The following is a 17,343-nucleotide window of genomic DNA, read 5'->3' as shown; positions in this document are numbered from 1 at the left end:
CAGGTCAGGAAGCAATAGTTAGAACTGGACATGGAACAACAGACTGGTTCCAAATAGGAAAAGGAGTACGTCAAGGCTGTATATTGTCACCATGTTTATTTAACTTATATGCAGAGTACATCATGAGAAACGCTGGGCTGGCTGGATGAAGCACAAGCTGGAATCAAGATTGCTGGGAGAAATATCAATAACCTCAGATATGCAGATGATACCACCCTTATCGCAGAAAGTGAAGAAGAACTAAAGAGCCTCTTGATGAAAGTGAAAGAAGAGAGTAAAAAGTTGGCTTAAAGCTCAACATTCAGAAAACTAAGATCATGGCAGCCAGTCCCATCACTTCATGGCAAATAGATGAGGAAACAGTGGAAACACTGGCAGACTATCTTTCTGGAGATGGTGATTTCTAAATCACTGCAGATGGTGATTGCAGCCATGAAATAAAAAGATGCTTACTCCTTGGAAGAAAAGTTATGACCAACCTAGACAGCATATTAAAAAGCAGAGACATTACTTTGCCAACAAAGGTCCATCTAGTCAAGGCTATGGTTTTTCCAGTAGTCATGTATGGATGTGAGAGTTGGACTATAAAGAAAGCTGAGCACCAAAGAATTGATGCTTTTGAATTGTGGTGCTGAAGAGGACTCTTGAGAGTCCCTTGGGCTGCAAGGAGATCCAACCAGTCCATCCTAAAGGAAATCAGACCTGAATGTTCATTGGAAGGACTGATGTTAAAGCTGAAACTCCAATACTTTGGCCACCTGGTGCGAAGAGTTGACTCATTGAAAAAGACCCTGATGCTGGGAAAGATTGAAGGCAGGAGGAGAAGGGGACAACAGAGGATGAGATGGCTGGATGGCATCGCTGACTCAATGGACATGAGTTTGAGTAGACTCTGGGAGTTGGTGATAGACAGGGAGGCCTGGCGTGCTCACGACTGAGTGACTGAACTGAACTATTTTATTCCATTCTAAGATGGATCAGAGAGTGATTTGAGCAACTAAGGAATTTATGGAGACTTAGACTCACCTGTTCTGCCCACTGCTGTCTTGTGAGCAGATAATTCACCAGACACACAGCTGATGGTGACTTGATAAAGTCGTCCAGGGGCCAAGTCTTTAAACTGACTTTCAGTAATCTGGGATGCTAATGTTCTGAATTGTTTGATGGTCCCTTGGTAAGACAGGGTAATGTTGTAGAAATCCACATTTCCGGAAGGCCTTTGCCACTTGACTTTTAGAGAAGTCATAGAGCCTTCATTCATCACCTTCAGATTTGAGACTTCCATGGGGGCTAATTAGGAAGAACCAGAAAGAGATTTTAATTCAGGATGTCATTCATACCACTCTTATGGCCAAATTCTGACCTGTATTTTAATCTCTACAAGCCACAGTCTCTGTTCTGAAGAAAATGACTTCACAACATTAAAAAAAAATACAAAACCAAAGAAAGGTTGTCTGGCTAGTGGAGAGAGCACAAACATGGCAGTCAGGAGCCTAGATTCTGGCTCAAATTTGGCCATGGGTTGGCTGGGCAACCCTAGACAGCCCTGTCTATCTCACTAAGCCTAAGGGCCCTTAGTTTATTTATTTATTTAATTTTTTTTCCATTTATTTTTATTAGTTGGAGGCTAATTACTTTACAATATTGTAGTGGTTTTTGCCGTACATTGACATGAATCAGCCATGGATTTACATGTGTTCCCCATCTTGAACCCCCCTCCCACCTCCCTCCCCATCCCATCCCTCTGGGTCATCCCAGTGCACCAGCCCCGAGCACTTGTCTCATGCATCCAACCTGGACTGGTGATTTGTTTCACACTAGATAATATATATATTTCAATGCTATTCTCTCAGATCATCCCACCCTCGCCTTCTCCCATAGAGTCCAAAAGTCTGTTCTATACATCTGTGTCTCTTTTTCTGTCTTGCATATAGGGTTACCATTACCATCTTTCTAAATTCCATATATATGCATTAGTATACTGTATTGGTGTTTATCTTTCTGGCTTACTTCACTCTGTATAATGGGGCCCTTAGTTTAATGATGGCTTGGGTCAGAAAAATTTAAAATGGTCTTTTCCAGTTCTGAAATTCTTTTAAGTGGACTCCTCAAAGAAGTTGGTCATGTGCCTAATTTCTACCCATCTTTTTTATGTATTTAGTAACAACAAGTACATAATAAATAGATTGGTTGATTGATTGGGTATCATAAATTTTTGTGCTAAAAGTACTTTCTTTTTCATATAAACTTACATAGCTTCCCAAAGGAGGTTATTTATTAACACAGTAGACTGACTAGAAGCATAAGAATCCACTTGAATGGAAGCTCCATGAAGGCAAAGACATGGTCTTTCTTGGACACTGTTGTATCTACAATGTCGAGGACATTGTTTGCACCTTATAAATACTGATTAAAAGAACAAATGAATGAGTATGTGTGTATATACCCAATTCATTAAAACTGAGCATAGCACAGATTAGCCTATGAGAACAACTATAGAATTGGGTCTCAGTAGATGCTTCATAGAAGAGAAGGTTTGGGAAATGGCTGGTTCACAGGAGTAGGTGTTTGCATAGCACTGAGAAGAGGAATCCTGGTTCATTGTGAGTGATGTCACAAAGGCAGTGGATGCTGGTTTAAGAGAAGGAAGTGACAATCCCTAAATAAAAAGAGAAGCTGAGACTATATCCATGATTAATTCTGCTATTTCATAACACTGCCAAGGGCTAGCCTAAACTTTAGAATAAAAGGGAATTCCTCTAAGTAGAAATAGGGATACATACTAAGGTCTTTTGTAATATATGGATATTAATTTGCCCTAAACTGCCACTATTTAAATAATAAACCTTGTTTATTAAACATTTCCTTGAATTGAGCTTATTACTGTACAGAAAAGCTGGGGAAACTTACTTGTCCTGGCTGATTTCCATCTGTAGTTTTGCAGCCCTGCAGCCTCACTAGCAATGGTGACATTATAGAGGTGACCAGGTGTCAGTCCATGAAAAGTGTAGAAAGTAGTGTCCACAGTACTACTATGAACTAGATTCCCTCTATCCATTAGCATCAGCTGGTATCGTTCCACCTTCCCAGAGCCACGTGACCAGGAAATCAGGAGCGAATTAGTTTTTGCCAAAACACCAATATCTTTCACTGGGGATGGCACTAGTGGGATAAAATGCATTTCCAAAGTGTTATTCATAATTTCCTTATAAAATATATAAACACATTTCATTTGAAACCACACATTCATTTTTGCTTCTCTGTAATCTGTGTAATAACTAATGAAAATAGCACCCCTGACATTTTACTGGGATATGGATTAACACTCTTTTCAAATCCCACAGCCTAAAGCTAAATCATAGTTTACCTGTCTATCTCCCCCATTTAACAGGTATCAAGGTAGATTTTGCCCATGAAGTATGATGTAGCATAGTAATAAAAGAAAAAGAAAAAAGAAAGAATTATAGAAGATGAAAAATTGAAAGAGAGCAATAAAGCAGGAGAGAAAATGAGTGGAGAGTGAATGATAAGACAGTGTGGTATAGAAGGAAATGGTAATATGCCACTGATACTGGGATACATGGGCACAAGCAGAGACTTTCTAGGAAACATCTTCATTTTGGAGAAAGTTCCAGTCCCAGAGAAGTTCCATGACTTGTTCAAAATCACCCAGCAAGGTGGCAGCCCAATCCCACCTCCTTGTTTCCAGTCCAATCTTTCCTCTATATCAAACAGTTTCGTTGCCTGTCTTTTCTATCTATCTATCTGTTGTTGATCTCACAGCATTCTTACTCCTGAATCTAATATAATTTCAAAAGGTGTATAGACTATTAAATATCCAACTACATGTAAACAAATCTTACCTGTTGATCCATTGGCATACATTGTAGAGGAACGTTTATCCCCAGAAACAGCTGTGATGGCAATATTATATTTATTACCAGCAGTGAGGTTGAAAAATGTGTATTCATTCCGTGAAGCTCTTTCTTGAATCTGGGCCATCTGTATCTTTTGGTTATCATCAAGTAACTGTACCTCATACCAGGTGACTTTTCCCGAGGAAGGAGTCCACCAAACATGCAAACTGGTGGAAGTACTTTTCTCTTTACTGACTTCAAACCTAGCAGGAGGTAAAGGATCTACAGGGCAAAAACCAAAAAAGAGAAAGTGGCTTGAGGACTTTTGCAAATGCACTCTTACCTTGCTACAATCCAGACTCAGTTTCCTTCAACACTTTCAGAACTCTGCTGCCCATGATATGAATGGGCATTTTACACTACTTCCAAACCATTGTATTTAAAAAAGGAATCTACCTTAGTTAATAGTCATATAAACTCCTTTTTTTCTAATAAAACTTTTTTGTTATGACAGCTCTGAGCTTGGAGATCCAAGCAAGGTTACATTTTCTTTGGCTTGCAGATTTTGCATTTTTCAAACACTGACAAACATCCAGGCTCTTCCTGGATAAATACTGAAAATCTTAACAGAAAATATAGATATTAAGAAATAATTTTAAAATTTCTGCTAAATGTTCTCTTTTTTAGGCTGTGGGGCTTAGGGGGTTATGTTTACAGAACTTTGGGTTGTTCTTACATATCAGAAAACCACAAAAGATACAAACCTGACAGTGAAGCCAAGACTAGGTATGTTCACCAAAATGAATACTCCCAACAACAGGGATTCCCTGGGACTTCCCTGGTAGTCCAGCGGTTAAGAATCTGCTTGTAATGCTGGGGATGTGGGTTTAATCCCTGGTCGGGGAACTAAGATCCCACATGTCCTAGACCAACTAAGTCCATGTACCACAACTAGAGAGTCTGTGCACCTCAAGGAAAGATCCTGCATTATGCAGTGAAGATCCTGTGTGCTATAATTAAGACCCAACTCAGCCAAATAAATATTTTTAGAAATTGGGATTCCTTATGTCCCTAGATTTTTTTTTAAACTTGAGTTCTGGGACATCAGAACTTCATCAGTTCTTAGAGCTGCCAAAACTCTTAGAGCAGACGGGAATGGGTGAGTCCTGCACCTGGCCATGCACTTAGTTTCAATCCTCAAAGCCATGGGTCAGTTTGAGGAGTCCTGTTTCCTCTGCACTGCATCTTCACTGGAGAAGTTGAAATAGGATGACTGGTACATCTCCAGGTTAGGGACTCAGTCAATGAGATTTAGAGAGCAGATGATGCTGTGGGGCCATCTGAGCAATGAGGCGCTCCACACCCTGAAGATGGGGAGAAGAAATGTTGACAGTGACATATACAAAGTTTTCAGAAGTCCTACCTGGCTTTTGTTTTAGGAAATGAGCTCAAGATCCTGGAGACTCAAAAAAAAAAAAAAAAAAAAAAAGATACTGGAGACTAAATTTCAAGAGTCAGGTTAACTGTTTTAGTGGCATGGCATGGCGATCTCAGTTCTTATCTACCACCTGGTAAATTATATTTTACTCATGAAATAAGAAATTCTAGCATCTTCCTAGAACAGTATATGTTTTAAGAAATTCTTCACTTGTTATTAGCATTAATACAGTAGGAACAAGGTAATCTTACTCTATATTCAAAAGGTATTTATAGCCAGACAGCTGAGTAGACTATGGGTCACCCATAGACGCCACACATAAGCTAAATACAGCCAAGTCAAGGCAGCAAACTTTGGGATTCCACAGCACAGGTGAGCTAGGAGGACAAGGCTCTGTGGTTTACACCCTAGCAGCACAGGTTCACCTAAGCAGTGTAGATTCTAGAGTCTTGAATCGGGTCTCCCGCTTTGTAGATGTGTAGCAATTCCTTAACCCCCCTGTGTCTCAACTGTGTCCTCTATGCAATGCTGATAACAATACTATCTTTTCAGTAGATCTGTTATGAAGGTGAAATTGAGTATTTTATCTAGAGCACTTAAAAAAGTGTCTGCAACATGGTGTTCAAGGTTTGCTATTATTACTATTGCTATTATTCCTCTTCTAGTTGGGACAATCTTGTCATAGTGGGCTTTGGAGTCAGAACTCAATTCAAATTTTGGCTCCCTCATGTATCAGTCATGAGACCCTTTGGAAGTTACTTAACCTTCTAAGTCTCTATTTCTCCCTCTGTCTGGGGAGCATAATAACAGTACCTATATTCTTAACGTTTGGAGGAGTAACAAGATATACCAGAGACTTCACCTGGTATACAACGTATTCTGTCTGTGAGAAATTTCCTCCGAATCACGGACAGAATGGAGGCAAAAAGACTCTAAAAAAAGTCTTTTTTAGAGACTAAACTGATAATAGCATTAATCGCTTTTCTTAAGAAAAAAAAATCTTGGAAAAATCTTATCAATTTATTCTCATGAACTAACTTTCTAACCCTTAAGATTAAAAAAAAAAAATTTCCAAGATGATTCTCATTTATGGGTTCTTGAGGAAAAACAGTATGGGTTTGTGTCTGTGTGTATGTGTGGCGATATTATTTAAATTTTCTATCCTACATAGCAGTCTACAATTAAAGACGCCACAATAAAAGGAAAGAATACAACTTCCCGTTGTAACTTCCCGTTCAAAAAGTTTTCTTGTTATCATGAAATTCTCATAGCCTGAGAAACTCAAGAGCAACCTTGTCATAGCCAACTGAGGTGATGCATTTTTGCTGAAGAGGCATTTTAAGGACAAGAACGAGAGAAAGAGATGCTTTCCAGTGATTGTTCAAATGGGATCAATACAGTCACCTACATGCACAGCCCAGTCAGGTAAAGGTTAAAGAAAATGATGTTATGATCCTTATGATCTAAACATATATAATTTGCAAAATAAAAGCTATAAAAAATGAATTTTAAGGTTGCGTGCCTAGAGGGTGAAGTTCAGAAATGCAGGCTTTATCTAATCTCTCTGAGCCAGAAAACAAAACAGTCAACCCTTTGTACATCCGCTAGAACAAAGGAACAATGAGATTGGGAAGTGCCTGGGCTGCAAGAACCTGCACTGGAAACAAACACTTAAAACCCCATTTATGCTGTGATAAAGGCCTTTGCTGGCAGAGGTCCACGATCACTATGCATGCAGCGGGAGTGCAATAGTTTTCAGACTTTCAATCTAAGACCAAGGAAAACTCTGCTGTATTAAATTTTTTAAGGTTTTCAATATTTTGTTAGAAACAAATTAGATACTTCCATCAGGATGCTAATTTGATCTATCTCTCTATCTGTCCATCTATCTACCTATGCATCTATATATCATCTATCTATGCAGAGACATATCTATCTAGGTATCTAGATAGATATATGAAAGAGAGTTTTAATGCCATTTGAAAATTTAGTCATATGTCTGTAATCTTATCACATGAAGATCATATGTAATTAGAAAACCCTACTTGACATATAATTTATGCTAATGGCTAAAAGTTATCAATGTACACATGTGTGCATTTATAGCCTTTCTGGTTTTTCCATCCACAGCTGTTACACATACTGTAACCCGTGAAGTATTATTAAGCTATGAGAACTATTGGAAACCATAAATCAATAACTTAATCTCAATCAATATATCAAAATTTATCATTAGTCATAAAATTAAGACATCTTTGTTTGTATTTCTTGGTTCCAGACAGACCTGAAATGTGGAGTGCCAAATGCAAAATTCTGCAGTATTCAGCTGCTCAGCTTCACTGAATTTCATTATCAGGAAGCCCTAGAATTTCATAAGTAGGTTTGCTGTCGATCTGCTTTTTCTGATAAAGTTTAGTCAAATTCCTTGAACCAAAACAGATTCTTCCTTTTTTTTCTTAAATTGACTTAAGGAGAGAGAAAACCCCATACGTATAAAATGGAAGTGATATTTAAAAAATTCTTTTGTATAGCCATTAAAGCATTATTATCTACTGCTATAAGAATTTGAGGAGTGTTTAGAATTCAAAATGTTAGTATGTATTTTGGAAATAAATTTAGCCTTACAACAAGAGAGCAGACAATTCATAAGTTAGTGTCAAAAGCTTTTTTGAAATCATATGGCACAGAGTATACATGCGTAGGGTCTGGTCATTTACAATGTACTTTGGAGAAGACGATGAGAGGCATGAAGTGACTCATTTACATTACACAGGTAATTCAGCAGAGCTTCTAACACCTGGCTTCCAGTGAGTTCTTTTCTATCACACCCTAGTTGTCCCAGGGTGGAAAATGATGTCATGAGTCTCATGGTCAGTATAACAAAAAATCAAACCAGATGTCCAAGAAAAATAATAGACAAATTTACAGAAGCTTCATTTGATGAAGCTTTGATGATGGTTTGGATACTGTAACACAGATAAATGAATAACAATATTAATAAAAGCTAAATTTAATTCTGCATCCGGGAACATTCTATCGATTTTTAAAAAATATTTTTCTCGTCTATTGCTTTTTCTCTCCTACTGCCTTAACCTGGTGTTCCTTGTGTTGTGTTGGATTACTCCAAGTGTCTTTCTTATTTTCTTTCTCCCACTATTGCCAAATAATTGCTTTGTATATCTCTCCCATCTGCCATCCTGATCTCCTAGGAAGCACCAAGAATTTTTCATGAGATGAAGCCTGAATTTCCCCACAGAAACTCAAGCAGGCTACTATCCTCCACCCACCTCTCCAACACACACCTTATGTTTCAGCACTAACTCCAGTCCAAGAGTTCTATGTGATTTTATGTGATTACAGGGTCAACTTCTGTACCTTTACAGGAATTATACTATTCTAGTTAAAAGCAGGGTGCCTAGGAGACCAGAAGCTGCATTTAGTAGCCCTCTACATAAAACGGTGTGAACATCAACTATTCATATAAACTAATTGGGAATTTTATCATGGAAACAGAATAATGGTGAGGCAAAAGCCACAAACCATTCCTCGGTACAGGTTGTTGAAAACGGGCAGAAGAAGAAAACGAGAAAGCAACTGCTCTCACAATCTGTAGTTAATTAAATACATTTAGAAAGAGGAAGAGCTTCCCAGGCTGCACTAGTGGTAAAGAACCCAACTTCCAATGCAGGAGACATAAGAGACTCAGGTTTGATCCCTGGGTCAGGAAGATCCCCTGGAGGAGGGCATGGTAAGCCACTCCAGTATTCTTGCCTGGAGAATCCCGTGGACAAAGGAGTCTGGCGGGCTACTGTCCGTAGGGTTGTAAACAGTCTGACACAACCGAAGTGACTTAGCACGCATGCATAGAGAGAAAAATCTCTTTCAAAGGGCTTCCCTGTAGCTTTGTGGTAAAGAATCTGCCTGTCAGTGCAGGCAACACGGGTTTGATCCCTGGATCGGGAAGATCCCCTGGAGAGGGAAATGGAAACCCACTCCAGTGTTCTTGCCTGGGAAATCCCATGGATATGGGAGCCTGCTGGGCTATAGCACATGGGGTTGCAAAAGAGTGGGGCAAGACTTAGTGACTAAACAACAACAACAATTTTCTTTTACTTTGTTGCAGCTTGACTATAGTCAGCTTTCTGACTTATAAGATGATGTGTACCATATGGAGAAGGCAATGGCAACCCACTCCAGTCCTCTTGCCTGGAAACTCCCATGGACAGAGGAGCCTGGTAGGCTGCAGTCCATGGGGTCGCTAAGAGTCAGACACGACTGAGCAACTTCACTTTCACTTTTCACTTTCATGCACTGGAGAAGGAAATGGCAACCCACTCCAGTGTTCTTGCCTGGAGAATCCCAGGGACGGGGGAGCCTGCAGGGCTGCCATCTATGGGGTCGCACAGAGTCGGACACGACTGAAGCGACTTAGCAGCAGCAGCAGCATACCATATTATGCTAATGATACATTTCATTTATCAACTTTATACACTAGACATAAAGTTCAGGTAGCAAAGAACTTTCAAAGTTTTAACAGCCTTGAAATTAAATCGGGCCTGGTGCACTGGGAAGACCCAGAGGGATCGGGTAGAGAGGGAGGTGGGAGGGAGGATCGGGATGGGGAATACATGTAAATCCATGACTGATTCGTGTCAGTGTATGACAAAGATCACTGCAGTGTTGTGGGGTGATTAGCCTCCAACTAATGGAGATGAATGGAAAAAAAAAAGAAATTAAAAAAAAATCAGGTTAGACAATCATCACATCATGATTAACAACAGCGAGGAATACCATATTATTTTACAGGTCATCGTATTTGGCCTCTGAGGGTCTACAGTTTACTCAGGCATACAGGACATGTGAAAAAGGTAAACACAAATGTGACTTATCAGGGAGGCTGACTTTGATGTCACACTACACATGCGTTCAAATCCCAACAATGGCACTTCAAACAGTGACTTTAGGCAAGTCACTTAACTGCACCGAGGCTGTTTCCTCATCTGTAAAATGGGACACCTGCTTTACAGAGCTGCAGTGTTAAGAGGTAATGGAGGCAAAGTGTTAAGTACAGCCCAGGCATGTGGTGAGGCCTCAGAAAGTGGTACTTGGTGTGAGTACTGCTACCGTTCAGGGTAACACAGGTCAGGGTCAATGCTGAACATGCAAAAGGGGAACGACATTCAAGGATGGAGATCTCAGAGGTGGGCTTCATGAAGGAAATGAGCGTGAGCAAGTTGGAAGGTCAAGCAGGACTTAGAAATCAGAGAGAAGAGAGGCCACTGCAGAGAGAGAGGGCAGTGTAAGCTACAGCACTCAAAAGCTCACTTCCACCGAGCATTGGAGAACCGTGTCAACACTGCGGGGGCCCTGCCAGCTGATAGAGACTTTAATACTGCGGGGGCCCTGCCAGCTGATAGAGACTTTAATACCCTCAGTCCCAGGATATCCTTCAGCAGTCCCACTCTTCTCTTTGATATTAACAGTGGAGGTTTTCTTGGGAATTCCCTGCTGGCCCAATGGTTAAGAGTCAGTATTCTCATTGCTGGGGCCCCAGGTTTGATCCCTGCTCGGGGAACTAAGATCCCGCATGCCACGCAGTGTAGCCGAAAAGCAAAACCAATTGAGATTTTCTCAATATTACATAAACGCAGTATAAAGGGAAGTCCTTTGGCCTCCTCTTCCAAACAGATTGCCCAGAAGTCTCTCTTATGTAGAAATCCATGAGCTGTTGCTTGATGTGTGCTTCTGAACCTAGACATCTCAGTACCAAGGAATTACTGTTAATGTTAGGTATGATATTGATACTGTGGTTATGTCAAAAATAATGCTTACCATTCAGAAATGCATACTGAAATATTTATAAATGAAATTAAACAATGACTTGGGCTGTGTTGATATGATACATGGTTAGGGAGTGGGTGGGGATACAGATGAAACAAGATGGTCTGTCAGTTGGTAACTGTTGACAGTAGGTGATGTGTAGGTACATGGTCGTTCATAATACTATTCTGCTTACTTTTTATGTATTTGGGTTCTTCCGTCTAGAAGGAAGAAGAACAAAATCAAAACCCCCAATCCCTGGAAATCTGTATGTATATCTACCATGTTAATTTCAGTTGCATAGATTCACCTTTGTTTATATACATTCCTACATATAGAATGGCCTTGACTTCTCCTGCAATGTTAGAAAGTAGTCAGCATTATCCTCCATCCCCCAGGGGGATTCCAGGGAATTGGTGTCTGGGAATGGAAGCCATAATAAATTTTCTTCCATTCTGTCTGGGCAACTTAGATTTTATTTTTTGGTAATGTGTAGAATGCCATGCCCACCTACAGAGGTCAGACTAGTGGCAGAAGCTTCCAAACACACAAAAAGTCACGTTCAGAGAACTAGGTTGGTCCATTTCATATATGGAACTCAACTCGACCTTAAAATTCCTGAAATAAATACATTGCAAATGGCTGATTCCTGAATACTGAAGCTCATCACCAGAAGTACAACAAAATCAAAATCAATATTATTTCATCACACTAACATACTTTTAATCATTATTCTACCCTTGAGTAGGCTAAGTATCTATAGATTTAAAGCATTTTGTAATATATTTTCTTCTCTTTAAAAGTTGAGTTGAAAAGTAACAACAAACTATCACAGGTAATTTGAAAGAACAAAAGCCAACTTAAAAATTGTATCCATTCTACAGAGTAATAGAAAGAATAGGAGTAGGAGTTGGGGCCAGTAAGCCAGGGTTCAAGGTCTATGTTTGTTAACAGTATGGATTTGTGATTAGTTAATTCTTATGAATATCAATCTCATCTCTAACCTGAAAGTAATAACAGGAAACATTTCACACTTAGTATGTGACAAAAATGGTTGTAGAATTTATGTCTGAATCAAAACCTCAAAACAACCCTATGAAGTGAGCATTATTTTTATTATTGTCCTCATTTTAGAGGTTAGAAAAGGTTAATAACTTGCCCAAGGCAACTTGGTTAGTAAGTAGTGGAGGCAGCTGCTTTCAGAGCTCAACTCTTAACCACTATGTAACCTGTGCCTCATAACACTCCCTCCACAGGAGTGCCATGTGGATATAATTAAACAATATATGGTCAGTTAAATATATATATTTTATACTTTTACTTATGAAACAAGGTAGATGAAAGTATTTTAAATACTACAGGAGTGCAAGACAAATATTAGAGTATTATTTTCTTCTTGGGAAAGACAATAAATATTTCTAATCATTATAGAATTAACCAGGCATAAAAAGAAATGGTTATCAAAAACTTAATGCCAATGAATAATAGAAAAACTATATCATTATCTCTTGAACTTCAGTATGCAGTGATTCACTTTGATAGTTGTTTAAAATCAGATACCCTAGGCTCTACTTTTAAATTCATTATATATGAGGTAGAAGCCAACAATATGCTTTTATAACAAACCCTGCAACAGATTTTGATGCCATAAGTTACAGACAGTGCTGAGAAATAATGACTTGTGTTTAAAGTCATGTGAGTTTTATGAACTGAATTGCATCTCTCTAAAATCCATATGTTAAAGCCCTAACTACCAATACTTCATAATGTGACTGTATTTGGAGATAAGATCTCTAAAGGGGTAATTGAGCTAAAATGGGGTCTTTAAGGTGCTTCCTACTCTAATATGACCGGTGTCCTTACAAGAAGAGGAGATTAGATCACGGACAACACAGATGAAGGACCAAGTAAGGACATAGTGAGGTGATCATCTGCAAGACAGTCAGAGGAGCCTTAGAAGAAACCTGCTGACAACTTGATCTGGGACTTCTAGACTCTAGAACCATGAGAAAATAAATTTGTTGTTAAAGCCACCCAGTCTGTGATATTTTGTTATGGAAGCCCTGGTAAACTAATACAACATGTTGAGGTGGAAATAATAACTGATATAGTAATTTGGTAATTAAAGCTGTTTTAAAAGTTAAAAACACAGGAGCTAATTTTAAAGAGCTAAATTTTTTTTGCCTTTTTGTTCTAGGCTGATTAGCAGGGCTTCCCAGGTTGCGTTAGTGGTAAAGAATCCACCTGCCAATGCAAGAGATATAAGAGACTCAGGTTCGATTCCTGGGTCGGGAAGATCCCCTGGAGGAGGGCATGGAAACCCACTCCAGTATTCTTGCCAGGAGAATCCCATGGAAAGAGGAGCCTGGTGGGCTACAGTCCATAGGGTCGCAAAGAGTTGGACATGACTAAAGCGCACTAGGCTGATTGATAAGAACCTGACAGTGATTAACAAGAAAGTATATGCCACAAAGATATTCTTCCTACAGGTAAAGTTCCCTACCATCGGATTACTTCCCTGGGCTCCATAACTTACCCATAACCCAAGGAGAACAGACCATATTTTTACAGACAGTCAGCTTCCCTGGTGGTTCAGATGGTAAAGCCTCTGCCTGCAATGTGGGAAACCTGGGTTCAATCCCTGGGTTAGGAATATCCCCTGGAGAAGGAAGTAGCAACTCACTCCAGTACCCTTGCCTGGAAAATCCCATGGACGGAGGAGCCTGGTAGGCTATAGTCCATGGGGTCACAAAGGGTCAGACGCAACTGAGCAACTTCACTTTCACTTTCTTTACATACATTCTCCCCCAAAGTATTAATTTCATTTATTAATATTTATCTATCATCTATTTATTCATTCATAGGTCCACCCATTCATCTCTCCATTCATCAATCCATCTTTCTATCCAGTTAATCAATATTTACTGACCACCTACCATGGGTTAGATGTCATTTTAGGTCCTGAAGAACTACTTCTTATTCGTGGAAAGATAAAAACTCCCCCAAATTTCTAAATGAAAACTCTATAGTTTCATGTAAGCAAACACAAATGTCCTTAGGATACTTTAAGTTAAGGAAATAAATAATCCCCGGTCCAGGGTATCTGAAAGGAGAAAAGCCACAATTCAGCTTTAGAGAGTTCCAGGCAGAATAATCAAGTTTTGCCAAATCTTCCAATATTTTAAGGTAATCAATATGCCTGGTATTTATATGAATTTTCAGCTCAATGTTGGTGAAATAATCTGAATTTTTCACAAACATTACATGAACCAGACAAAATTTATTGAAATAAATTATGCAGATAACAAATATTGAAAACCTCCACACTTTTGTGAACATTGGGTCCTCAGAGCCTAGATCAGAGGCTGTGAACTGGTAGCCCCTGGGAGTGTCGAGATGCCTAAATAACAGATAGATTTTGTTTGGCTCACGTAATGTTTCGACACCCCAGGGGCTACCAGTTTGCAGTCTCTGATCTATATTCCAAGGACAGAGTATTAACAGAATTGTTGAGGTTTTGAAATTTATAATCTGTTTCTAATAAATTTACAACTAGATAATTTGGCTTTCAAATTATTACAGTTCTTGCATTGATCGTTTATGACCAAAAACATCCAAGAGAAGCAGAGCAGGGTCTTCAATGGGAAGAAGTGGTAAAGCTCTGTCACCACCCTTATCCTGAACTTCCCTCACCTCTGTAGAAGACTACAAGAACAGAGAACATGCCTTGTCATCTTTATTAATCACTACCTGGCCTAATCCCCTGATCAGGCAAGTATCCATGCCTGATAAATGTTTGTTGAACTGAATTTGAATCCACATAGGTTTTCCAATTCTGATTTTAAATCTGGAGTGAAAACTGACTGTTGCTGAAATAGTTCCTATTTAGTTAAATTTTATTTTAAGGTCATGTCTACATTACTAAAATAACTATTTTTAGATAATTTACCAGGAAAAATAACCAGCCAAATCCCACTTGGAATGACACAGAGATAATCTAAGCAACTGCTATATCTCCAGTCACATCATGCTTGCTCTCACTCTATTTTACGCTATAATGATAAGACAGGCATAATGGAATAAGAAAAGGACAACATATCTGAATGACTTTTTTTGTCTGAAGTTATATCTCAGACTCAATATTATGCGACTAGTTGATCCTGCTTTTGTAACAATAAAATATGATTTGTGGCATTCATCTCTGTAGCGTACCAGTTAATACTAGAGGGATACCAGTACTTTCTCTGAACTTAGAACAAAAACTCACATATGTCCTTAAAATATAGGAAGCACAGAAAGTGCTGACAAAAAATAAACAACAATCAACCAAAAATATTCTCTCTGAAACATTTGTAAAAATATCTTAATTAAAAAAATATCGAGTTAAGTAAATTATTTTTAAATATAGAGAATCCAAAGTAAGGTTATACCATCATACAAATAACTATGGAAAAATTATCATTATACAAACATCACCATTGATCAAATTTCATTCTTCACATTTGGCACAGCGCTCATAAAATTTGTGGTGAAAAGTCTATTTGTGGTACTGTAAAAGGTGAATCCTTAAGGAAAATGATGAGACACTGAATGCTAACAACTGTGAATGCTGATTGTCTCTTTTTTAATTCAACATAGTCAATAAAATGCAAATATTTCTTACATTTCACAAATGTGTCTGGACTTGAAACACACCCACTAATTAAACTCTAAACATATTCTAACTAGTGACACCACAGTGAGTTCATTTTTATCAATTTTGTTTTTCCAAAAAAGCAAAACCTCTGGGTTAAATCAATGTACTCTTGCTTAATGTCTTCATCTTTTCTCCCTTAAGCTTCTGAAGGCTCACCTGTTTCTAAAAATCATTCTGCTCCATTCAATACAGACACCTTATCAAATGTAAACAACATATCTAGAAGTTCTGTCATGAATTTCACAGTATTGGCAATCTGAGTGTTCATGGAACTACCTTCGTATATCAAGAAATTAAGAACTTTATAACTAAAAATCCCAGCCACTTAAATTTCTGTAAAATGTTCTTATTATGTCAGTGATTTTGGACTCTCTTTGATTCTATATAAAAACACAACCGTGTTCTTAACAAGTGATGTCTCTTTTCAATTCAAGTTCCTGCAAATCGCAGAAATTACCTTTCATCTGAAGTAATTGGGCATTCTTAATAAGAGAGTAATTAATTAGCTTATCATATGAATCTGTTTACATTTCCTGACTCTGTTGTAACAGCTCTGATAACACACCATTCTCACACCTCTCAAAGAACTATAGCTAAAGAAGTGATCTTTGTTCGGCTGAAAGTGAAAGACTAGTGAGGACAACACATTTCTAAATTTAACTTCTGGAGTTTTTCAGTCAAATTTGACTTTCTGGATGAAAGTCAGGCTTCTCTATGGCAACAAATAAAGATAATGTTAAAAGGAAGACTAATAAGGTCATAAAACATGGAAGTCATTAGCGGATTTACAGCATATCTGAGGGTGACTCTGGGGATTAATGAGGTAACATGCACAACAGCCCCCGCCTAAGTAAGCTCTTGGTTGGAACCTGGACTTCAATGACCAAGTCTAACACTCTCATTTTACAGATAAGAAAACTGAGGCAGGAAAGACACTCTTACCATGCATGGAAGGTTTTACCAAAAGCGAACAGAAAATGATTGATTTAACTTGCAGAGTAACCAAAAGATGTTCTTTGATATTGTATGGTTTTAGTTACTCAAGTGATAAAAAATAAATAAAATTTTCATATCCTCATTTCAAGGGACTTTTTCTAATTTCCCCCTAAGAATGATTCTATCCCTGATGATTTTAGGTCTTGGTTCCAAAAATAAAACTAAGTTGGGGAAAGTCATATCCCTAATCATTGCACTTCCGTTATTTATTCTAAAAACATTGACTTAAAATTATTCCAGGGCTTGACACTTCAACGTGTTCGGAGCTCAAACCCCATCACTTTAACAAACTCCCTCCACAGCGCACTTATTCTCTCTGCTGCTCTCCCTGTTTAAGTGGCTAGTCCGCTGTTTTCAGCACTAGGGACATCTCTGAAGGTCAGCCAAGCTGTTTCTTGCCAGATCTGAGGAGACTAGAAATCTTCGTCAGTAGTTACCTTACAGATGTTTTTACCCTTTATAATCATTATTTTGTATGCCTGGAACTCAAAGGAAGCATTGGCTTGAAAAGGCAGGTCTCAGCCAGGAGTGGCCTG

The 17,343-nt window shown here is 38.6% G+C and overlaps 1 protein-coding gene across 2 annotated transcripts in view; it reads right to left on the bottom strand.

The window, feature by feature from the left end:
• PTPRB (protein tyrosine phosphatase receptor type B) overlaps positions 1 to 17,343 on the bottom strand; it is a 124,733-nt gene that overhangs the window by 74,222 nt on the left and 33,168 nt on the right. For both annotated transcript variants that reach the window (XM_061129936.1, XM_061129943.1), the window contains 3 exons: positions 3,864 to 4,139; positions 2,911 to 3,162; positions 1,027 to 1,290 (listed from right to left, as the gene is read on the bottom strand). In XM_061129936.1, coding sequence (XP_060985919.1) covers positions 1,027 to 1,290; positions 2,911 to 3,162; positions 3,864 to 4,139 — 792 coding nt within the window. The remainder of the gene's footprint in view (positions 1 to 1,026; positions 1,291 to 2,910; positions 3,163 to 3,863; positions 4,140 to 17,343) is intronic.

This window comes from Dama dama, chromosome 3 (genome assembly GCF_033118175.1).
Source record: "Dama dama isolate Ldn47 chromosome 3, ASM3311817v1, whole genome shotgun sequence".
In the NCBI taxonomy this organism is placed as follows: domain Eukaryota; kingdom Metazoa; phylum Chordata; class Mammalia; order Artiodactyla; family Cervidae; genus Dama; species Dama dama.
This window is presented reverse-complemented; position numbering and strand designations above follow the sequence as displayed.